Source organism: Aedes albopictus, chromosome 2 (genome assembly GCF_035046485.1).
Source record: "Aedes albopictus strain Foshan chromosome 2, AalbF5, whole genome shotgun sequence".
Classification (NCBI taxonomy): domain Eukaryota; kingdom Metazoa; phylum Arthropoda; class Insecta; order Diptera; family Culicidae; genus Aedes; species Aedes albopictus.
In genome coordinates, this window is record NC_085137.1 from 260,371,063 (window position 1) to 260,397,171 (window position 26,109).

At 39.6% G+C, this 26,109-nt stretch overlaps 1 protein-coding gene across 1 annotated transcript in view; it reads left to right on the forward strand.

Annotated features, from left to right (window-relative positions):
• Positions 1 to 26,109, forward strand: part of LOC115266332 (gamma-aminobutyric acid type B receptor subunit 1) — a 458,609-nt gene that overhangs the window by 39,285 nt on the left and 393,215 nt on the right. Inside the window, exon 2 of the mRNA XM_062851638.1 lies at positions 5,389 to 6,393. Within this exon, the coding sequence (XP_062707622.1) occupies positions 6,343 to 6,393 (51 nt within the window). The 5' untranslated portion in view covers positions 5,389 to 6,342. The remainder of the gene's footprint in view (positions 1 to 5,388; positions 6,394 to 26,109) is intronic.

Below are 26,109 nucleotides of genomic sequence, written 5' to 3' on the forward strand. Positions count from 1 at the left end.
GTTAGCAAACACCAACTTTGCAGGGTTGTTGTCCGGCATTCTTGCAACATGCCCTGCCCACCATATCCTTCCAGCTTTGGCCACTTTCTGGATACTGTGTTCACCGTAAAGTGCAGCGAGCTCGTGGTTCATCCTTCTCCGCCACACACCGTTCACCTGCACGCCGCCGAAGATCGTCCTTAGCACTCGTAGCTCGAAAACTCCGAGTGCTCGCAGGTCCTCCTCGAGCATCGTCCATGTCTCGTGTCCGTAGAGAACCACCGGTCTTATTAACGTCTTATACATGGTACATTTGGTGCGGGGGTGAATCTTTTTTGACCGCAGTTTCTTTTGGAGCCCATAGTAGGCACGACTTCCACTGATGATGCGCCTTCGTATTTGACGGCTCACGTTATTGTCAGCCGTTAGCAAGGAACCGAGGTAGACGAATTCTTCTACCACCTCGAAAATATCCCCGTCTATCGTAACATTGCTGCCAAGGCTTGTCCTGTCTCGCTCAGTCCCACCTACCAGCATGTACTTTGTCTTAGCCGCATTCACCACCAGTCCGACCTTTGCTGCTTCACGTTTCAGGCGGGTGTACTGTTCTGCCACCGTTCCAAATGTTCTGGCAATAATATCCATGTCATCCGCAAAACAGACGAATTGGCCGGATTTCGTGAAGATCGTACCCCGGCTGTTGAGCCCGGCTCGTCGCATAACACCTTCCAGGGCGATGTTGAATAGTAGGCAGGAAAGTCCATCACCTTGTCGTAGTCCCCGTCGAGATTCAAATGAACTGGATAGCTCACCCGAAATCCTTACGCTGTTCTGCACACCGTCCATCGTTGCTCTTATCAGTCTAGTCAGCTTCCCGGGAAAGCTGTTCTCGTCCATAATTTTCCATAGCTCTGTGCGGTCGATACTGTCGTATCACGAACTCATTTACTTTTGGTGAAAGACGACGGAAGATGATCTGGGATAGCACTTTGTAGGCGGCATTCAAAACGGTGATCGCTCGAAAATTCTCACACATTACCTTGTCGCCTTTCTTGTGGATGGGACAGATTATCCCTTCCTTCCACTCCTCCGGTAGCTGTTCGGTTTCCCAGATCTTGACTACTAACTGGTGCAGACAGGTGGCCAACTTTTCCGGGCCCATCTTGATGAGTTCTGCTGCGATACCGTCCTTACCAGCCGCTTTGTTGTTTTTGAGCTGGTGGATGGCATCCTTAACTTCCCTCAGCGTGGGAGTTGGTTCGTTCCCGTCCTCTGCTGCACCAACATAGTCATTTCCTCCGCTGCCTTGGTTCTCCGTGCCTACATTCTCTTCGCCATTCAGGTGCTCGTCGAAGTGCTGCTTCCACCTTTCGATCACCTCACGTTTGTCCGTCAGGAGGCTCCCTTCCTTATCCCTGCATATTTTGGCTTGCGGCACGTAGCCTTTGTGGGATGCGTTGAGCTTCTGGTAGAACTTGCGTGTTTCCTGTGAACGGCACAGCAGTTCCGTTTCCTCGCACTCCGCTTCTTCCAGGCGGCGCTTTTTCTCCCGGAAGAGACGGGTCTGCTGCTTCCGCTTCTGTCTGTATCGCTCCACATTCTGTCGGGTTCCATGCTGCAGCATTACCGCCCTCGCTGCATCTTTCTCCTCCAGAACCGCTCTGCACTCCTCATCGAACCAATCGTTCCGTCGACTCCGTTCTACGTACCCGATAGTGCTCTCGGCTGCGTTGTTGATGGCTGCTTTCACTGTACTCCAGCAGTCCTCTAGAGGGGCCACATCGAGCACACCCTCGTCCGGCAATGCTGCCTCGAGATTCTGCGCGTATGCGGTGGCGACATCCGGTTGCTTCAGTCGCTCTAGATCGTACCGGGGCGGCCGCCGGTAATGTACATTGTTAATAACGGAGAGTTTTGGGCGCAGTTTAACCATCACCAGGTAGTGATCGGAGTTGATATTAGCGCCACGATAGGTCCTGACGTCGATAATGTCGGAGAAGTGCCGTCCATCAAACAGAACGTGGTCGATTTGCGATTCCGTTTGTTGTGGTGATCTCCAGGTGTAACGATACGGAAGGCTGTGCTGGAAGAAGGTGCTACGAATGGCCATGTTCTTGGAGGCGGCGAAATCGATGAGGCGTAGGCCATTTTCGTTCGTCAGCTGGTGGGCACTGAACTTTCCAATCGTCGGTCTGAATTCCTCCTCCTGGCCTACCTGAGCGTTTAGATCCCCTATGATGATCTTGACGTCGTGGTTTGGGCAGCGATCATACTCGCGTTCGAGCTGCGCGTAAAATGCGTCCTTGTCATCATCAGTGCTTCCGGAGTGAGGGCTGTGCACGTTTATTATGCTAATGTTGAAGAATCGGCCCTTGATCCTCAACCTGCACATTCTTTCGTCGATCGGCCACCAACCGATCACGCGCCTCTGCATGTCGCCCATCACTATAAAAGCTGTTCCCAGCTCACGTGTGTTGCCGCAACTCTGGTAGATGGTATGATTACCTCTAAACGTTCGCACCATAGATCCTGTCCAACACACCTCCTGCAGCGCTACGATTCCGAACCCGCGGTCCTTCAGTATATCGGCGAGTATGCGGGTGCTCCCGATGAAGTTAAGAGATCTGCAGTTCCACGTACCGAGCTTCCAATCGCAAGTCCCTTTTCGTCGCTGTGGTCGTCGCCATTGGTATCGGTTCGCATTCTTCTCTTGTTGATTTTCCGGTGCTAGTCTTTTTTACGGCTGGCTCGCAGGGCCTGACAACAACCCACTAACCCAGGGAGCTGGGCTTACCTTCCCAGAAGCTACGGGTTCTGCATTGGCATTTCCTCCAACTACAGTGCTAAATAGCTAGGCTCAAGCGCCAGTCTTCGCCGGGGGTGGTGTTTTTAATGGGCGCCCAGGAGATAATATTTTATCTGAGCTTCCACCCCCAAGATCGAATCGTAGGGTGTAAATACGGTCAACTCTTCCAGCTTTACGGTAGCCAGCTCCCGGGCAAGCAGTGGAGAATTTCGAAAGTTTCCAATATCTTGGTAGCCAAATGGCGGCACCAAGATCGACATAGGTGCACGGATCAAGAAGGCGGTTGCTTTTGCAAGTTTAAGAAATGTGTAGAAGAACAAGCAGATAAGTCGAGATACCTAAATTTTCAAATCGAACGTGAAATCTGTGCTACTGTACGCCAATGAAACTTGGTGTGTATCAGTGGAGAGCACTCAACGGCTGCGGGTATTCATCAATAGCTGCGGTATATAATTCATGCATGGTTTCTTCACAATTGGATCTCCAACGTGGAGCTCCATCGTCGATGTCTACAGCTACAGAAATTCAAGAGCGAAAGTGGAGGTGGGTCGGCCACACTCTACACCGGGGCGGAAACGAAATCTGCAAGCAAGCGTTCGATTGGAAACCAGCAGGACATCACAGCAGAGGCAGATCCAGAGGCTCATGGCGGCGCAGCCTCAACAACGAAGTAAAGCATGTGGACAGAAATTTGACCTAGACACAGGTCAAAGCGATGATGGCTTGCAATCGTCCAGAATGGAGATCTTTCAATTCGGCTGGGAATCTTCAGAACCCGACTCCAGATAATAGAGCCCGACCTGTACATACTTCCTTGACTTCCTTGAGCATAGAGTATCTTAGTGCCTGCTACGCAATGGTGTCAGGCCATTTGTCCGAAGATCATCAGGCCGAAAGATCATCACTCTACGAGTATGGCTTTCCAGTGCTAACAAAAATAAAAATACTGCTATTTTATCTTGTCCGACGTCCGTGATTTAATAAATAATCTTTTAGAGTCCCAGAAGAAGGTCCCAAACGGACCGAAACGTCGGACAAGATAAAATAGCAGTATTTTTATTTTTTTGGTATAATAAATAACTCAGTCTGTTTTGAAACAATTGACTTGATTTTTCGTACACGGATAGTACTAATCAACCATGTCTCGCTGTGTACAAGATATCATAGGAATTGGTTAAAATTTGATTGGGTGACAGTAAAATAAATAATCGGGTGTACTAATATATTACCCATGACTTTGTTCTTCTTTTAAGCATTTGCTGTTTCTTCTATTTACATTGTTAAACTAGTTTTCGGCGCTAAAACTGCCATTATATCATTTAACTCATTTACGTTAAACGAGAAATGAAAAAATGTGTAAATTGAAATCAAAATCTTTTACAAAAATTCAAAGTTTTCCTTGTTTTTATGCACCTTAACATTATAACTTTGGAATAGATAAATTCCCATTATGAAAATCAATCATGCATTTTATTGTTTTAAATATACGCCATTTTTCTGCGTGTACATTTAAATACTTTTAAACTTTAAACTGACATGCTTCTCGTAAAACTTAAAAAATATATACATTGAATAAATTCTTCCAAAAAATCCGTCGGGGCTTTTTTCATTTTTTTTGTATTATACTTCCTAATTTTCTTTAGAACGACTTCCTATCAACAGTCAGTAAGAATATTTTTCTGAATTTCATCGGCATTTGCAATAACAGTTTTTCAGCCCGGAATCTTTTCTATATGTTTTTTTTCTAATGATTATTTCTAGAAGCTGTCTCGTGTGTTTCCCATTTCGCTGAAATTGCCGCTGTTTTACAAAAGATTATTTTTTGGTGATCGTCAAACATTTCAAAGGAGCTTTTTTAGACCTATTTTTTTTGTATTTCGTGAGAAATTCCAACTTCAACGAACAAAACAACCTTTATGGAATTCTTGTGAAAATCTCATAAAAGATTTCTCTTAAAAAAATACGGAAAATTCTACAAATATTTTTTGGCTATCCTTTCTAAAATTCTAGAAGTTATGTTCCCTAAAAAATGCAACGTCCCTTAGAATCTTACGCGAGTTTGACTAGGCTTGATTAGATTCACTAAAAATTTTGCCAAAACTTTGTACAGAAATTGCAGTAATTCCCACTTCCTTCCTGATGGAAAATTGGCTGCAGGATTTGTAGTCACACATGATACAAGGTGAATAGTTAGAAAGTGTTACACAGTTATTAAAAAAACATAATAATTAAGACAGGTCTAGAAAAAAAAGGGGAATAATTTCCAAAATACACTTTGCCATCTTTCATTATTCAATAGAAAAATTAAGATATATCGTGACAAATCCCACAATTAAGTGTAGAAGATCCTGGTTTACGATTGCCATGGACATTTAAATCATAAAAAGCTCAACCGGTCTGTTATCCTTTAATCTAGGCTAGAAAACAAATTGCGTAAAATTGAATCTTTCTTCGCTACAATCCAATGACCAATGACGGCCGCCCTCTAGGGAACAGGTGAAAGCCGTGCTCGCATCGCTCCGGGAAGATAGGCAAACATTTTCTTCCGAGGAAAAAATGATTAATGTGAGTGTTTTTTTCTTTCTCTTTTTTCCATTTTCCAGGAAGGCCATCTCCGAGCTTTTATGCGTTATGGCGAACCATTAGAACCGTTGCCAGTCAGCCAACTAGCCTCAGTCTGGTGCGAAAGCCGAAACACCGACGACGACGGCGGCGATGTTACGAAATGCAACAGCTCCAGCATGAGAGAAGTGGTGAAGCCTCCTCCTCCTGTTTTCGAAGCGGTCGAGGACGAGTGAAAAAGTCATGTGCTTATCCTCCATCTACTGACGGAGAGGATGAACCGAATGGACACATTTGTGTTGGTGAGTTGCTAGGCTGACTGAGCACCCTGAAAGCATTTTTCCGAGAGTGGTGAAAACGGAAATTTTCTCTGAGTGAACCGAGATCCTTGCGACGGAAAGGCCTCCAAATTCTTTAGCCGTGTGGGTGCGAATAGAAAAGTCATGGTAACGGTTCAAGCTCACGGCAAATGATTCATACTGGTTAGTCTTGGAGTGAAGGTGCAATGTGAAGGAAACCAGGCCGTTGGAATATAAGCTCAATGTACCGTTCAGGTGTGCTCAAATGTGGTCTGTCTAGTATGCCCTGGTGGAAATTTTTCCTCTGCCTCGGATAATGAAAGTTTTCGACATATGCGGTGCGAAAGAAAAAAGAAAATCAAGGGATGACAAGTGAAGAACGAGGTGAAGAAAATTGCATTCATTTCAGTTGAAAAGTGTGAATTTGTACTTGTCTCAATCTAATAGTATTTCCTCTAAACGTGAGGAATGTGTGGTTTGTTCTAGAATAAACGAAGGAAAATTCAGTACATAATATTAAAATTACCAGTGTTACCCTGTTGCTGTTGAAATAGATTAGCCAAGTTGATGTTGGTGTTATCGATAGAGTTATTATCAGATATGAAATTTATTGACAAATAGTGCTTTAGTGAATACAATGTGAAGAAGATCGTGTTAAAATATTGTAATTTTGGAATAAAGCACAAAAAGCGAAGTATGATGGGAAACCTTAATAGAACTTCATCGGCTAGAGTAGCGTCCAAAAGTGTAAGTACCTTTCATTTATTCGTTACGAACAAATTTTTCTTATGTGCATTTGAATTCAGCTGTTGCTTCACGCCAGAAGCTCTAGGAATAGAGTGCTAGAAGATGAAAATTTTAAAATGTTTTCAATAGGTTTATAAACTTGTTTTAACAGTTGAGCGTGACGTCGCTACTATTTATTCGACTCTAAGAGGCATAATAATTTCAACGTGTTTTCATCAATTCGTGATGGATGACGCTTGTTTCTCAGCTTAGTGTTTTAAAGATTTTGAGATACAGTGCGATCATTTGAGTGGGCCTTTTATTTTGACCCCTTTTCCACTATAACTCAAGCAATTTTGAATCAATTTGCTTTTTTGAGTACGTAATGTAACGGACGTACAGTAACTTACCGTGTTCAAAAATGGTAGTCGATGAAACACATTCGGTGGAGTGATTAACTGAATTTTTGTTTGGTAAGATGATCAATTCTCCTTTCTCATTGAAATGGCGTAAAAAGCGTGGTATTATGACTTCTTGTCTAGTTTAATGCTGTGTCATTGTATTCTCCATTTATTGCATGTTCTACATCGCAGAGTAAATGTAGTTTTGTTCAAACAGCATTGAATCAGCCAAAAAATCATAATACCCACGCTTTTTGCACCATTTCATTGCAGAAACGAAGAATCAATAGTCTCATCATATAAAAAACTAGCTCATTATCACAAATCTAGTACGCGCCGGCAGTGTCCTGTTGGTATAAATTCGACTGGTTTATTTTGGGAATGTGCTCAAAATAGAAGCCGCCGAAGAAGGATTATTCGGTTTATTAATTTTCCGATACCCGTACTCCTCAAAAAATGACTTTTCCATGACATAACATCCTTTGGTCGGTATCATGGCCTCTGAAAAATTGCCTCCATAAACTCTAAATGAGCTTCAAATGAAAAAATGATTGATGCAGAAATTAAAGTTCAATCACAAAGAAACAGACGGCACACTCCACTCGCCTCTCATCGAAAACCTTTTTAACGGTTGATTCAAATATTCGGTAGTCATTTGCGATTGACGGCGACGGTATCGCTTTTGCTTCGAAAAACAGGTCACAAATGCGTTTTTGTCAGGAACAAGGAAAAGGTAAAATTCTCGCAAGACCGAGCATGAGCATGAGCATGAGATGACCGTACAATTCGTAGTTGCTACTCCGTTACTGACCAGAACAGTCAACATTGCACAGGGAACCAAATGGATGGGGCCTGGGTGTAGCTTTACATCCTCAATGTGCAATTTTGAAGGTTCAAAACTTTATATTGTCAGTACCGGCGCCGGCCACGTCCTTACGGTCATCGGGGAAGGGAAGGAATGTTGGTGTGACATCCGTTGCTACTAGAGACCGTGTGTACCTCCGCATCCCCACGGTTGTCACAGGAAGGAAGTTTGTTACAAAGGAAGGGAAGGGATAGAAAATTACATAGATCTGGATTCACATTGGTAAATGATGTGAGCTATGCAACCCTTGATATGGCCGGCTGTCGGAAGAATACAATAATTTTATTGTATGTTTGTGTATTAAATTTAATTGTATACCGGGTATGAATACTTTTTAAACCACGCTTATGTCGGATCCACTCGTAATAACGCACGTTTTAAGCTTATCGTTTCTCAGTCAGAAAATAAACTGTATGCAATTTCGTTTAGTGTTACTGCCAATGCTGAAAAACCGAAACCCGCGCCGTAGCTTTACGAGAAAACTGGACAACTAAACAACTAGAATCGTTGCTTTTGAGTTTCTTCTATGTTCTTGTATTATTATTTTTTTTCGCGTTCCCGTGTTAATAAGATTGGGGATAATAAAACCGTTTTACATATTTATTATCCGCGAATGTTCGCAACGCGTAATATAAGTTGAAGGTGTGATGAACAGAAATACATTATCGTAAATGTTCGAAAAAGATATCGAAATTATGGAACTCGGCACGAATAAATCGACGCGGAAAACGTGGTCTACTTGTCACTGTATCGTACGGTAATCTTGACCTTTCTAAAGAAAGAGATACTTCGCCGTTTTGATCGCTGACTGCCTGCTTGTAAATCTGAAATAGAAAAAAGTATTAAATTGTGATACGTTCTCCACTGTTATATTTTTGTAAATTGTTATTTATATATAGTTTAAATTTACCTCCATCCCTCTGAAACAAACGGTATATTAGCAATGAAAAATAAATAGAATAAATAGAATAAAATAAATAAATAAATAAATAAATAAATAGTGTAAAAAAGTACACCAAATCTTGATCCTGGAATGTTCCTGCATTTAAATAAACCAGGCTGGAAAATAGCAAGATCAAAACTTGAAATGGTAGATCTTACACCGTAACGCACCATTCCAAGGTAATCTACCCACGTTACGGGTTGGTAAAATTCTCGCAAGACCTCGCTCAAAGTATTTAGCTAACATCCAACATGGATACGTATTATGTTGGAGGGAAGACATCTTTGTTTCTCGGGCCAGCAAACGATCGGCATGATTATCCTAATTTTCAGCAAATCAGAAAATCCTTTATTGCTAATAATTAATCAGTAAACTGTTTTTTTTTTTGGTGTGTAGTCTGAGTTGTCGGAGTCAAGCTTTGTGATGAAGTTTTTTTAAATTTCTGTTCGGGTTTGACAGTGCGACCAGTTTTTAGATCTTTTGAGATACTACCCGTATCCTTAGTGTATTTAGTGCATATCGCACTATTCAATTGCCATTGAAGGGCAATAATGTATTGATTTTGATACAGTTTCTGTTTTGTTTTCTTAGAAAACATAACAAGAGCACTGATATTGGCCATGCATCGGAAAACTAGCATCACCCTTATTTTACTGCTAAATTCTCCCCAGAAGAACGTTTAAGACCCGTGTTTTAACATGAGCTGCAATACCATTCTAATAATGGAACATGTGTTCAGCAATAAGGAACATATCCTTGCATACTATCACTTACCAGTCTTTGAATATTTAGTACATACCGTCAGTGGGGGTGTCATTGGGCCAAAATTGCATAGCACATCTCTTTGTAGGTCCTTACAACAATGTTTTAGCTCTAAATGAATGTTGTATTCGATAGACACGTTTATTTTTATACTGTTTAAGATTGTTTAAAGTGAAAATGCTTTAACTTAAATTTTGACAATGATATAGCTTAAATGAAATTGGCCCAATTCCACCCCTTCTAGGTTCTCGTACTCGAGCTTTTTGGTGTGGGGGTTAGTGGAGGATCGCATTAAAAATAATAATAAAAAAAAACGCTGACGAGAAGCGTGTTCAGTTGGCTTCGTATGCCAGAGTTCAGGGTAGCGAACCACTTGGGCAGCGGCCGGTATTTTGGGCACTCTTCGCTATAACTCAGTCAATTCCAAACCAATTGACTTGAAATTGTATACGGCTAGATATTATAGGTATCTCATCGCGTTCAAAAAAATGTGTCAATTGGTTCAAAATTGGCTGAATTATTGCGGAAAAGTGCCCAAAATAGGACTCCTGTCGAGATGGTTTAACTTCCCTAGTAGAATTTTATCTTTTAACATTATAATTCACTAGTTCTGAATGTTTGACGCGTTATTCGGGTTCAGAAGATCAAAATTAAGTGGTAAAGGCTTTTTTTTTTTCGGCTGCGCCGCTATTTTGAGACTAAAACTCAAATTTAGTGTATACATAATTAAATTAATGCCTCATTGTTCGTGGTAGTTGACGAAATGCGCTGGCCCGGATTAAGGATTGTGGGGGCCCGGGGCCCGAGCGGTTGTGAAGGCCCCTCGGAGGTACAAATGCGATGAGCAATACAGTTTTTCTTTATTTTCAAGTAGTACTTGAACCAAATTGGTTTTGTGGGGACCCCTGGAAATGCGAGTGTCAGATTGAAAAAAAAATATACCATTGATCGTCGAAAACCCCTCCCAGAGTAAATTTCTGGCTTTGCCACTGATTGGAACATTTATGACAATTCCACCCCTTCTAGGGGGTGACATTGGGCCAAACACTAAAATTCAAACAAAACAGTTCAATGTGAGATAATATCGCTTGAAAATCGAAACTATCAAATATATAGATACTTGCCCACAACCTATCAGTGTCTAGTCACTTCAAAATAACATCACAGACAAACAAACGTGACAATTTTACCATATTCATTGTAAACGATCAACGTTCCTACACAATATATCCGCTATCCCATAAATATAACTCCCACTAACATTCTGAAAAGACGAAAGTAATATTTCTTTATCATCTGCCTAGCAACTGATATGCGTGAATTTTAATTTTCCATGAATCTAACATTTATTTCCTAAATTTTACACCGTATTACGCATAAAAAAATGTGAATACTCTCAGTCGTTTTAATTCACATTTGTAAGGTTCTCGTACTGATTGCATTGCTTTTATATGGCCCAAAGTCACCCCCAAAACGAAGTATTTGTCTACAGCTTGAGTAAATAAGTTTTTCATGCAAAATAGCATACAAAACCAAGAAAACTTATTATACTTTTCAAAACAACTACCCTACACACCGAGAAAACAGTAATTCATTACATGTTCGGTTTTCAGCTGCTTTCTGCTAGGCATTTTAAAACAACGATATTGTACAGTACGCCCAACCATAAAATTCACATCAAGTTTTCTTAATAGTAAATTGACTAAATGTGACTTTTTTCTACATCGGATGGTCAACGCAAGTTATGTTTACCGTATACCATCCACTTTTTGATAATCACTTTGATAAATTTTAGTATTTTGAGCGAAACATCTTTCTTGATTTTTGGCCCAAAGTTACCCCCCAGGCCCAATGTCACCCCGACTGGCGGTACATTGATTCCTAACCCAATTTGGTTTCCTTAGCATTGAGTTTATCCTCGGGTTGGAAGATTTTTAACTACTTGCAAAGTAAAGTTGGTTAACCCTGGTAAAACTGGAAACCACCAAGATACCAATAGCAAGGAATAAATACTATGATTCCTTGAATCACCAGAACACATATTTCAAAATTGAAAAATATGACGACACTAGATTTCGGTTTGGTAGATTTTTCTCTGTAACGCAACGCGAAAAGGTCATCTACCCACGTTACGGGCTCCGTTAAGGATCGGGCATCTTTTAAACCTCCTCAACCATTCATCCATCAGCACGGGTCGCCTGACACCTTGGATCGGGGTTCACTGTTTGGTGGACTTTTACCTCCGAAACAGGGAGTTCGTAGTGCTATTCGTAGCCGGCAGATACACTGCCGTAATTCTGCAAAGTGACATAAGCGACATTGATTGTTTTGGCCCATTTTTTGGTTATTATGCATAAATCTCTTGGTCACCCTGTAAGTTTCTGCCAATAGATGATAGATTACGACTAGATCTTGCATTCTAATACAGCAGGCATACCACAATGTTATTTTTGCACCAGATATTATATATAATATACCAAAAAATGTCGAAATTTTGAATGGCGCTAACGGGCAGCGTTGGAGTTACCTGTGAGGATCTAGACACCACCTTTTGGAAACTTATCCACGAAAGCATTTAGTTGGCTGTAAAAGTTCTCTTTGTCTTGCATTTCAACAAAACCAATCCTGTTAGAACCGTCAATCGTTTAGAACATTCTATTTTTTTGAATCCAGCTAATGTCTCTGAGGTAATCTCCATAATTAATGATCTCGACGTGAAGAAAAGCTGTGGTCCGGATAACTCTTCACCTAGCATCATTAAATCCAATGCAGATACATTTGCCGGTCTCCTTTCGCAATTCTTTAACCAAATATTGAGCCAAGTTAAATACCCAGATTGCCTCAAAGTTGCTAGAGTTCCACCCATTTTTAAGTCAGGTGATGCGACTGATCCATGTAACTATCGTCCGATTTCTACCCAGTCCGTCTTTAGTAAAATTTTTGAAAAACTGCTTGTAAATCGAATTGTCAATTTTCTTAACAAATACAATGTTCTTTACAAATATCAGTATGGATTCCAAAAAGGATGTAGTACTGCGACCGCTATTGTGGAACTCGTAGACTTTTTACTGGACAACATCGATAAAAAATGTATAGTTGGAGGTCTCTTCATTGATCTTAAGAAAGCATTCGATACTTTGAACCACGACATCTTATTGAAAAAATTGGAAAGCTATGGCATACGTGGATTGGCTAACGAAATCTTTCGTAGCTATTTGAGTGATAGGAAACAGTGTGTAGCATTGAAAGATGCGGTTAATCAACATTGGAGTCCCACAAGGGAGTAACGTTGGTCCTCTGCTGTTTTTGTTGTACATCAACGATTTGGGTAACCTTCCTCTTAAAGGAATTCCAAAACTATTTGCCAATGATACAGCATTGTTCTATCTGGATTCAAATGTATCATCAATCATTGAAGCTATTAATTATTGCCTACGCTTGCTTATGAATTATTTTGAAACAAACTTATTGTCATTAAATTTGCTCAAGACCAAATACATGTTATTTCATTCGCCAAGGAAGGAAATGTTTAGCCACGTTAATCCAACTATCTCTAGTGTCGAAATCGAAGAAGTATCAAGCTATTAATACCTTGGATTGATATTAGATCCTACTTTCTCTTGGAAGGAACATATTAGAAAAATTCAAAAGAAGGTTTCATCACTTTGTGGCCTAATGTATTGAGTGAGACAATTTTGCCGAGGAAAGCATTGTTGAACTATTATTATGCTTGTGTTCATTCGCACCTACAATACCTGATCATTGTTTGGGGTCATGCTAGCCAGTCTAACTTGCAAAAGTTACAAGTTTTGCAGAACAGATGTTTAAAAATCATTTACAAGTTACCTCGACTTTACTCTACTGGGCAATTGTACGCAAATTCATCACACAGTATATTACCATTACGTGGACTTTGCAGGCTGCAAACATGTTTGTTCGTTTTTGATACGTTGAAAAATTCAAAAGCACGTTGTAACGTTGTCGTTCCAGAGCATCCACTTAGCATACCTAACTATCTGAAAGCATTGAACAGTCGGTTGTCATTCAAAACTAGATTAAAACAACACTTTAAATCAAAAATCAGTGAATTCTTGTAACTGCCAGATTGTTTTTTCTCTTCTTCTGTTTAAGTTTCTCGTTTTTTTTTTTAATTTTTTTTACAAATATCAGATTTACACTCTCCTTATATAAATAAATGTTGTTAAAATATTTATAAATTAAGTATCAACTAATTAATTTTGTGCTATAAGGGATTCCTTCAAAGGAACATCGTTCCACTGAGAAATCCCCAAGTCAAATGAAGTTGTTTTTTTTTATCTGTATTAACGAGATTTTTAGCCCTAGGCTAGTTCATCTCGGGACCCACGCTTTTACTTTCCTTCCGAAGGAAGAACTCACATTAGTTGTTCCTCGTTCATCACACTCGCTCAAGCTATAGCTATAGATAAGATATTTCTTGAATTGTATTACTTTTTGATATTGTTTTGTTTTTGATAGACAAATAGTAAAGATGCGTCCACTACCAGGGGGCTCACTCGAGCTTTTTGGTGTGGGGGTGAGTGGAGGATCGCATTAAAAATAATAATAAAAAAAAACGCTGACGAGAAGCGTGTTCAGTTGGCTTCGTATGCCAGAGTTCAGGGTAGCGAACCACTTGGGCAGCGGCCGGTATTTTGGGCACTCTTCGCTATAACTCAGTCAATTCCAAACCAATTGACTTGAAATTGTATACGGCTAGATATTATAGGTATCTCATCGCGTTCAAAAAAATGTGTCAATTGGTTCAAAATTGGCTGAATTATTGCGGAAAAGTGCCCAAAATAGGACTCCTGTCGAGATGGTTTAACTTCCCTAGTAGAATTTTATCTTTTAACATTATAATTCACTAGTTCTGAATGTTTGACGCGTTATTCGGGTTCAGAAGATCAAAATTAAGTGGTAAAGGCTTTTTTTTTTTCGGCTGCGCCGCTATTTTGAGACTAAAACTCAAATTTAGTGTATACATAATTAAATTAATGCCTCATTGTTCGTGGTAGTTGACGAAATGCGCTGGCCCGGATTAAGGATTGTGGGGGCCCGGGGCCCGAGCGGTTGTGAAGGCCCCTCGGAGGTACAAATGCGATGAGCAATACAGTTTTTCTTTATTTTCAAGTAGTACTTGAACCAAATTGGTTTTGTGGGGACCCCTAGAAATGCGAGTGTCAGATTGAAAAAAAAATATACCATTGATCGTCGAAAACCCCTCCCAGAGTAAATTTCTGGCTTTGCCACTGATTGGAACATTTATGACATTACCAGTTATTTTGCTCTCAAATAGCAAGGGAATTGGCTTCTTTAACGGTGTTGAGATAATTCGATATTCTGAATCTGCATGTCAAACTGAGCCGAAATCCAAATTTTCATGAATTTTGGAGTCCGGGAACCTATTTAAAAATCAATTTGAAGTTTGTATGGGAGCGGTTTGTCGAATCACCCCTCGTCGCACTGGGCGGAGCTGTCAGTTGCCCAGCTGTCAAAAGGTGATTTCAAAAAAATCTCTTTGAAATTGTTTTAAGGTACCAAAACAAAGTTCTAAAAATCTGAAAAAAAATCATAGTGACTCAGAAAACGGTGCTCTTTTGTATAAAATCAAAAAATCAATACATTGCGTTATTTTTCAAAATTTAAAATCCCAATTGAATGTATAGCGTAGGTGACACAATAGATTTGATAATATTCGCAAGGGTGCGAACAAGCGTGAAGTTTGTATTTAGAAGGTGAAAATCAGGCATGAAGGCCATATAGGGTATGTGTACCATACCTTGGCCTAATATGCAAGCCGGCTTGACAATTTTGACCATACCTCGTAAATTAATAGCACTAGAAATGATATGTTGATTCTATCACGCATTCTAGGCAATGCATGTTTCATCGATTGATAGTAAACTTTCGTAAATATTCAATAACCTACTACGTTCAAAAGATTCGATGCGATGGTACGCAACGTTGGCCTATTGCTTTCCAAGCGCTAGAACCACTTATTCTACCATTTTTCAATATTTCTGCTGAAGTAGTATCACTATTTGTTCACAAATATTACTTTCAAATTACATTTGCGGAGCCAAATTTTCACAAAACTATAAATAAATCATTAATACTTAATAAGCGATGAACCAGCCTAGGGCTAAAAATCTCTGTAATAAAGTAATAATAATGTCCAATCAACGTTCTCCGGCAAGATAACCAAGTACCACGACCTAGCGGAGGAGTTGAAGCAGATGTGGCACCTGGAGGACGTCCGTATAGTTCCGGTTGTCCTCTCGGCAACCGGAGTTGTCCCTAAATCTCTCCTGAGGTCCCTAGACGAGCTGGAATTGAAGAAGGACCTGAACAGCATCCTGAAAGCGGTGATTCTTGGAACCTGTAGTATAGTTAGGCGGTTCCTGAATCATCACAACTGAAAGTACATCCAAAAGCAGACTCATTAGGATAAGCTAAAAAACCGGCTAATGAGATCCACAGAGCCTAATCCCCTTTGGCATTCCGAGTGCCCGGGGTAGGTGAAAGTTTCCAGCAATTTTTGCTGAGAAGTGCCAAAACTCTATAATAATAATAATTTATACTTAAGTTCTTCCCTAATTAAGTAAGAAAACAACGCAACCAAATTGTTGTGTTATGTATTTTTACAGTCATCGCACACAAAATCTTTTTTTTTCTGTTCGTTCCTTATGCTTCTTACGGAAGCAATATTGTTAACGTCACTTTATCGATTTTGTTGACGTCACTTTACTAATGAGCCAAGACATAGTGAAAAAAAATGTCCTCAAAATTCGGCCCACATTTAATTTGTGCAATAGTTATTATTCGTTGAAAACAAATATACAAGTTCAAAATAGCGTCTTTGACCGTCGCATCAATGTTCAGTTATCGATAAGGCAATTCGATACATCCCAGAATCATACCATTTATTATCATGTGTGTAGACTACCCATTAAGCCAGAAGAATCATGGCGTCTACAAAAGCTAAACAAAGTGACATTCCCATTTCAATTTTATGCTCTACAGTGCTAAAATTGCAATAAAATGTTATAACTGTTTGGCGCACAGCTTTTCCGATCTCCAGTTATGCGTGTTTGTTTGATTTTTTGGTTTACGTTAAGATAGGCCGAACGAGGGGACTACGCCAACGAAGCATCGCGATACCCTATGAACCGAGTGCGCACATTTTTTTTTTTGCTTAAACATACCCGAAGTAGAAGGACTTGGTTGATAGAATATTTAGTTTGCTTTACAAAATTCTGTCTTGTTTTGTAGAGGTCCACTTATTACTGATTTTGGTGATTTTTTTGCCAATGTTATCCACAAAAATAGTGTTTGAAACACTGGAAAGTAATCAATTTGATCCCGGATTGTACGTCATATCAAAGATTGCCTGATGCCACCGTTCGGCATCAGCTATACGGCTACACTCATACCATCTGACCCACTCAATTGTGTACTCGCAAGTATCTAACATCGAAAAATCATTCCACATAAATTTCGTTCAACTTAAAATGGAAATCGAGTCCATATCCAATATTATAAAACGAAGGAAAATAAAAGCAAACTCACAAAAAGTAAAAAATATGGCAATGCCAGTGGTTCTCGCATCAATTTTCTTTCTAGTCCATACAGTCATAGCACAATCATGGGTCACCCACAATTATGGGTCAATTCCATTTGAATTGCATAGTGAACTGACTGACTAATAATTGTGACAGAGTGACCCATAATTATGCAATGACTGTACATAATTTCTTAAAACAGGAAGAGAGTCCGTAAAATGCATAGCATCTTTTCAAATCATATATACTTCTATTATGATTTGATAAAATAGTTTGATTATTTAGTTCGATGATGGTTAACTATATTTATTCGGTTTTAAGTTTTTATTACAGTATAATATTGTGAATAAACCTACAGTGGATTGCCATCCACGCCAGATGGTGAAACGCTATATTACATAAGAATCCAGAACGGATGATAAGGGTCGCGGAAAATGTCGTCGATGATCGAGGGTTGGCTGAGTTAGTGCGCCATCCACAATTGCACTAAGGGCCAGAATCGCAATCTAGCGGAACTAAATTAATTACGACAAAACGAAGCATTTCCGACACATGGTGTCTTCGACAAAGTTGTTTGACATCAGCAGAGGCATCTACTGCTAAGAACGTAGTAGTTCGCAACTCGTCCGCATAGGTGGCGCCACCATCTAACTTCTTTGTTTTACGTCCTAGAGACTTGACGTCTTCGGCAAAAATGTTTATTTTGGCAAAATAAACAACTCTTTCTCAGACGTCAAAATTCCACAGCCTACTGTTTTCGAGTAATTTAAAAAATAAAAACCAATCAAAGAAAAAACAGTTTTTTAAGCTAATTTTGACATTTTTACCAGAAACCATGTGAGTTTAATTTTTTTCCCAATGCATATGTGTCAAACCAAACACATTGTATGGGAATATGTTGAATATTATCATTAAAAATTAAAAATAAAAATACAAATTCGAAAAAACAGTGTGAATTTCATGCCTTAATATCTCGCAAAGCGCAAAAAATCGCAACTTAAAATTTTCAGCAAATACGAAGCAATACTAGGTGAACATACTGCCAAAAATTTGGAGAGGTATTTTTTGGTGTTTTTGAGATAATAGCTTTTTAGTAACAGTGTAAATATAAGTAGTGCCAGCATGTAACTTTTTACTGTTACACATTAGATAGCTTATGTCTTTGAAAAAGTTGTTCATTTTGACTAAATGAACAACTCTTTCTTAGACGTCAAAATTCCACGGCCTACTGTTTTCGAATTATTGCATATATAATCTAGTTTATATTGACAAAAAATGACTATAAAACACATTTTGATGCAATAGTATGAACTATTTCTATTGTTATTACTTTTACGATACATAGTAGGTCATGAACATGTTAGTTTCGTGGAGCTTGAGCTTCACAATCTTCTATCAACGTCCTTTTCATCCAGGAACAGATTCACGAGCTTTCGACAAGATATTTCGCGCTCTAGAATTTAAAATGATTGACAAAATAGGTTAAGCTTAAAACATTTTGAAAAAGACATGCAAAAAATTAAAAGATATCTTGACCCATGCTAACAATAGTAAACTGACCTTTGCTTGACCATTTTTTATCAATATAATCTAGTTTATATGCAATAATTCGAAAACAGTAGGCCGTTGGATTTTGACGTCTAAGAAAGAGTTGTTTATTTAGTCAAAATGAACAGCTTTTTCAAAGACATAAACTATCTAATGTGTAACAGTAAAAAGTTACATGCTGGCACTACTTATATTTACACTGTTACTAAAAAGCTATTATCTCAAAAACACCAAAAAATACCTCTCCAAATTTTTGGCAGTATGTTCACCTAGTATTGCTTCGTATTTGCTGAAAATTTTAAGTTGCGATTTTTTGCGCTTTGCGAGATATTAAGGCATGAAATTCACACAGTTTTTTCGAATTTGTATTTTTATTTTTAATTTTTAATGATAATATTCAACATATTCCCATACAATGTGTTTGGTTTGACACATATGCATTGGGAAAAAAATTAAACTCACATGGTTTCTGGTAAAAATGTCAAAATTAGCTTAAAAAACTGTTTTTTCTTTGATTAGTTTTTATTTTTTAAATTACTCGAAAACAGTAGGCTGTGGAATTTTGACGTCTGAGAAAGAGTTGTTTAATTTGCCAAAATAAGCATTTTTGCCGAAGACGCCAAGTCTCTAGGACGTAAAACAAAGAAGTTAGATGGTGGCGCCACCTATGCGGATGAGTTGCGAACTACTATGTTCTTAGCAATAGTTGCCTCTGCTGATGTCAAACAACTTTGTCGAAGACACCATGTGTCGGAAATGCTTCGTTTTGGAGTAATTAATTTAGTTCCGCTAGATTGCGATTCCGGCCCTTAGTGAATTGGAATCAAAAAGATGCTGCGAGCGGTCCAGCGAACCATGCAGGATCCGACATCGACCGGTGGCGCGTGTCCGATTGCTGAGAAACGGATGCAGACATTTTTATTTCAAAACCGCAGCTGTTCTGATTCGGTCAGAAGTTATTCATAATCAGTTCGCTTCTGAAAAGGGGGGCCACGAAATGTTGGGATAATTGGAAGAATTTCCATTTTTCATATAAAAGCGGTTCTGTTTTGTCGGAATTTGAGATGGGCGGTTGTCTTTTGTATGCGTTTTGTCAGTTTTTGGGGTTCAACTAAATAGTTATTATTTACTTCTAGTATCTGAAAGAAGTCAAACTTTCAATGTAATCAATAAAAAATGAAGCACCGTATTCAATAAACGACTGAACGAACACTTATATTAGGCCAGTTGAGGAGTTTCTCGTTTGACGAAACGCCCCCATCTGAAAAAGAAAACGAACCCTTACTCCATGACACTTATAATAGGGTCTGGAACAATTTGAGAAGGGGGATCTATTTTGAGCACTTGCTGTTATAACTCAGTCAACTTTTAACCATTTGACTTCAATTTTTGTACATGGCTAGATGTCCCAAGCAACACACATGTTATAATAGAGTTACGACAGCGCAAGTTTTGGTTGTATAGAAGTTTATTTTACGTAATTCTAACATTGTGTTGAAATAACGTAAAATAAACCTCCATACAACCAAAACTTGCGCTGTCGTAACTTTTATATAACATGTGTGTTACTTGGGGTATATCACCGTGTCCAAAAACTCGAATCAATTAGTTAAAAATTGACTGAATTATAGTAGCAAGTGCCCAAAATAGATCTCTCTCCTGCTGTAATGGTCATAGATCCTAGCTGGAACAAGCTAATATACATCGTGAACTGGGAACTAGAACGCCCATATTGTTCTAGAGAACGTGAAATGTAGTTCACGGTGCACATTTCTTATTGTTGTTATCGTTGCTATGCATAGTTCCCGTTTGTTCCCGTTGCCGTAGCTGGGAGTGCACGTAGGGTAAGTGTACCAATTATGGCTATAGTACCAATTATTCGTCATAGTGATTTTTTACCCTTTAACGATGTAAATCAATAAGAAAAATTTTGTGAACAACAGATCACGTTCACAGAAGATAGTCGCACTCATTTAAACTCCACATTTTCCTCAAATCATGGTAGAAATAAATCATTTTCCTTAAAATTTTTGCTTCTTTGCACCTTTTTTCGCCATAGTGTACGAGTTATGGTTAACCCCATAAGGAATGCATGCAAATAGTGCGAAAAGGAACCGAAGTTAAAAAATGTAACCATAACTGGTACAGGTTTCCTATCATTGGCACACGCTGTAATCAATATTAAAAGTAGTTTTGGCTCAGTTTCTATATTTTTCTTGTAAAGTATGGAAACTAAGCTGTCTTTTAACTTATTGATGACATTCGTTGGTCTTCTCGTTATTTTTATATAAATAGCTTTCATTAGGTAGTGCCATAATTGGTACATGCACCCTATTTCGGAACGGATTTTTAGCGTGTAGTGTATCATTGTATGCCTCTCAATGTTACAAATTCATACAATGGCATGTATAGAAAGCCCTTCAATTAATAACTGTGGAATGCTCTAAGAACACTAAGTTGAAGAGAGACAGGCCAAGTTTCAATGCGATCGTCGAGCCACAAAAAAGAAGAAAAAGGAGAAGAAGAAGAAGAAGAAGAAGAAGAAGAAGAAGAAGAAGAAGAAGAAGAAGAAGAAGAAGAAGAAGAAGAAGAAGACCTTAGCTAGAAGGTTTACATCCAACTTTCTGCTGGAGGTTCGACTGTATGGTTCCAATAATTAGTTAAAACCGGCTACTCAGTCTTGAACTAACAAACGATGTTTATTACTTGCCCAACGTTTCGACACGGGGTTGGTGTCTTCTTCAGGGGGAAACTAATTTCGTCGTTTTTGGTCTTATGTTTCGTCTAACTGTAACTGTCCTGTTTTTTGTTTGATGGTACATGACTTAGTTGGCTTGTAATAACTTCTAACGGACTATTGGCAGGAGTTGTCGAAACGTTGGGCAAGTAATAAACATCGTTTGTTAGTTCAAGACTGAATAGCCGGTTTTAATTAATTGTTTACATCCAACGATTTGGTTTTGTTGACGTGGATGGTGAGACTTGCCGCCGAGGAGCGATCGGCAAGATCATCGAGCTTGCTCTACATATCAGAGCGCAGCAAAGAGAGCAGCAGCCAGTTCGAAGTCATTTAGGTGCTCCATGATGGCTTTATCCCGACATTACCCCGTATGACCCATTATCCCGAATGATTTACTCGCAAATCTATCTAGAGCAATTAACGGTGCTCCAAGTGGTTAGCCATCAGTAGGTCGGCTCCAGAGGCACGTTGCTCCCAGTTGTTAGCCATATTTTCAACAAAAAAAATCCTTCTTTGAGAAATAGGCTGCTAAAGGCCTATCTCAATTTTTGCATAAATCGGTCAAGCATTGGTTAATATAGCTTAGCTTAGCTTAGCTTAGCTTAGCTTAGCTTAGCTTAGCTTAGCTTAGCTTAGACTGACTGCACACATCTATGGTTGCTATTCCGTGATTGACCCGAACCAATGACAGTTGCACAATGAATCAACTGAATAATTGACTGGGAGTGGTCAATATTCTCACTGTGCACGCTTCAGAGACTCTCTTTAATGGTACAATAACGGCGCCGGCCACGTCCTTGCAGTCAGGTTGGAAGAGGGAAGGAATATTAGTAACAACCTTTGTTAAGTGAAGGCCCGCGTTTACCGCTGCGACTCCACCAAAGGCTGCAGGAAGGAGTGTTAGGAGTAGGAAAGGTATCGTTGGGTCTGGATTCACTTTGATAAGTAATATGACCTTCGTGTCATGCTGGTTGCCGCACTATTGTTTGCTTTACGCGGAAAGCAAACAATCGACCACCCGCATCAGGTGGTCGCTTAATATTTACTGCAAACGACGCGACAAAATATGCAATCTAACACACTATTATTCGCTTCACTCGGAAAGCAAACAATCGATCACCCACGTCAGGTGGTCACCTAATATTTCGAATCGAACCGCGGAAGCAAGTCGCCAAATATTTAACTGCAAATGACACGAACGAACATGCAAGCTGATGCACTATTGTTCACTTCATATGAGAAGCAAACAACTGATCACCCACATCAGGTGATCGTTCAGTGTTGCTACAAAAGACGCGACACAACGAAATGCTCATTTCCGAATAGAGAAAAAGAAAAATCGAACGACCAAAGCAAAAGCGCGCGACACCGGCACCCGGACGAAATCTCCATCACACACTGATCGGTCAAGCATTGGTTAATATAACATATTTACTCATTTTTCATGTATTCCTATCAGGTAAAGTCCATGAAATAACTTTTTGAAAAATTCAATAATTTTTAAAACTCTCCTTGTTTAGCACTAAATTTTGAATAAGTTTTGTTTACCGTGTATGTCAAATAGGAGCGTTTGTTGTCAAAAGTGAGCCAATGTGATTTCTTTTGCAACCCGTCGGTCCACTTTCGTTACGCCAAGGATGACCTCGAATGTCAAACAAGAACTGTTTACCATTATTTTATTTTCGAGTTTTATTAACTATTCTGTCATTAAACAGTTCGGAAAAAATCTATTGAGATCAGAATAGCATGCTTCTTTGTGTTATACAATAAAATCGTGAAAATATTTTTCAGTTCAGGAGCCCTTTGTTGTTCTTTACGGGACTTACTTTACTGCTAATGTAATCAATTCATCATTAATGTATCCTTCTTTCAACTTTCTAGGATTTTGTTAGCGTTGCAACTGGTAATACTTTTATCAAAGATTTTCCCTTCTTTTAACCATAGGCTTTTCTTTAAAGTTGTATACTTAGTCATATAGAATAGTGACATGACCACTCGTTCATTATACTTATTATTCATTATTATTCTTCGGTCACATGATTTGAAACTAAAAGTTCAATATTTTCCTTCTTTTAGCTTTTGGCTGTTCTTTTAATTATATTGGTCGAAGAGTTTTACAAAGCTTCCCAGGAGTTTCATGTATGCACTTGGATATTCTCACAAAAACAGTGTTTATTTAAAAAAAATCCAGGACTAACGGTATGACTTTCCTTCATTTAAGCTAAAATTTATCACATGGAAAAACTGATTCAGGGTCATTCGGGTAATGGAATTCAAGGAAGTGTCATAGAGTCGATTTTGAATACTCTTCGGAAAATGAAACCTTATCATATAAATAAGCTTATCTTCTGATGGCAGTATTGTCATGTACCTATCAATATTCTGGCAAAGTAAGACTTCCTCCTTTGTTGATATGATCCACGCTGTAGGTACTGCATGAAAGATCTCTGCGCTCGATTGTTCCAAAATCGTTGAACAAACATCGATTTTAACCCTGGAGCGGTCGCGTCGTACTAAGTACACGCACCGCGAAAAAAGCACGCCTATGGTACACAGCTGCAGATAGTCAAAGACGCGACTGCTCGAGGCTTAACGTATCCCACGAACCAAACTAGTACGAAAACGCCCGATACCATACTCTTGGTTCCCCACATAAACAATCTAGAATAAAGGTAACGAACCTTCCATCCGATGGTTGCTTGACTTCCATGTGTGCATAATCTTCGAAATGCTGTATAAATTCCACTGTGGTGAATTGCTCTATTTTACCATTGTATCACGGTCTTCTGAAGTCCGTGCTTGTTCTGACGACAAAATGTAGATCTCCGAAACACTGACCGTATTTTGGCTAGGTTGTGGACTGTTGTTGTAGTAGAGTAGCGAGCCACTTGGGCAGTGACCGGTATTTTTGAAGCTCTTCGCTATAACTGAGCCGAGGCGGTAAACGCACGGGTATTCAGCATGACCATGCTGAGGGTGACGGGTTCGATTCCCGGTCGGTCCAGGATCTTTTCGTAAAGGAAATTTCCTTGACTTCCTTGGGCATAGAGTATCTTCGTGCCCGCCACACGATATACACATGCAAAATGGTCATTGGCAGAGGAAGCTCTCAGTTAATAACTGTGGAAGTGCTCATAGAACACTAAGCTGAGAAGCAGGCTTTGTCCCAGTGAGGACGTTACGCCAAGAAGAAGAAGAAGAAGCTATAACTCAGTCAGTTCCAAACCATTTGACTTGAAATTTTGTACGCAACTCACCGCGTTCCAAAAATTGTGTCGATTGGTTCAAAATTAGCTGAGTTATAGCAGAAAAGTGTCCAGAATAGGAGCCCTGCAGAGTGGGTTCCACTTTCCTACATGTCTCTCGAATAGAGTCACGTCAATCAGCAAGCAGATCCACATTGATTGAAGAAATGTTGCAATTTATAGACTACGCTTTGTAATAGTTGTAATCGTTACTATAAATTGAAAGTAGTTGTGCGACAGTGGAATTCATCACGGTTGAGCCCCCACGTTGTAACAAGATGGGTTATATTACTACAGGTGAAGGACAACCGATCAGCAAGTGGCTCAAAACTATACTAACTGCTATGAATGATCGTAAGGATGACCACGTTTATTTCTAGTCTCGTTAAATAGTTCGTTACATTATCAGGATCGTGATCAGTCCGAAGAATTTCCAAAGTATTATGGCTAGTTGATGGTGCCAACCTGGGATTCCCACATACATTCTTGCATTACTCCAGGGACGACCCGGATGAGGATGGACAAAACCAAGGACAAAACACCGTTGTGCAGTACTCTGCGTGAAAATGTCTAAAACTCCAAAAAGCCAAGATTAGGTTAAATGGCCCAACTCATAAAATCATTCCTGAATGTGATTTGATCATTAGTATAGGTTGTTACCCGGCTGGTCAGATGGACCTGTCCTAGCACAAGCGAAACTTTTAGGGTCGGCGTGAGCTCGTGCGTCAAAACGCACTCTTCACCTAGCTAAAGTGACCGTTGAACGTTTGTAGTCGGCGCTACTTAAAGTAACAGTTTTACCCGAGTGCAATCTGAAGTTGGAATCAGTACCCATTATCGTTGGCCTGCTAAAGGTATACCGCGAGCCGTCAAATTCAGTGAAAGCAGCCTAGAAGGTCCGCTTTAGGGCCTCCGCCTACAGGGAGCCTCGCCCAAAGACCAGTCTGAGAGTCCGTAGCGTCCTCTGATGCCGGCCTGGTTCAACCCTGGAAGACCCCAGTATTAGCGTGGTTCGAAAAATCGTTTTTGCTCCACACCGCTTATTCGATTCGTAACCAGATTCTATGCCTTCTCACAAAATTTGAGCATATTTGTTTGAAAATGGAGACTGCACAAGCCCTTCAAAGTTTGTATGGGAATTACTATGGAAAAACGATGTTTTTGATTGAATCGACCGTAGTATTTCCCCAAATGCCCTAGAGCGTTAGTTGATCCTTGGTACTTCTAGGTTACTCTATCAGCTACAACTTTGCCGAAGACCGCATTCAAATTGCATGCCTCATTAATTAGTTACCGATTTTTATCCAGAATCGAAATATTTACTCATGATGGCTTAACTAATCGGTGGGCATCACTGCATTTTGCAGCGAAACATAGTAGCCATGATTTCAGTGTGCCAAAGCGCCATATGCAGCAATGTTGCCTGCTGGGAAGCTGGAGGATCATTGCTAAAGTTTGTCCAGTTAGATACAAATCGATAACTAATTAATGAGGCGTCCGATTTGAATGTGGTCTTGCGCAAAGTTGTAGCTGATAGAGTAATCTAGGTGTACCAAGGGTCAACTAATCCTCTAGGGCACTTGGGGAAATGCTATGGTCGATTGAATGAAAAACATCGTTTTCCCATAGTAATTCCCATACAAACTTTAA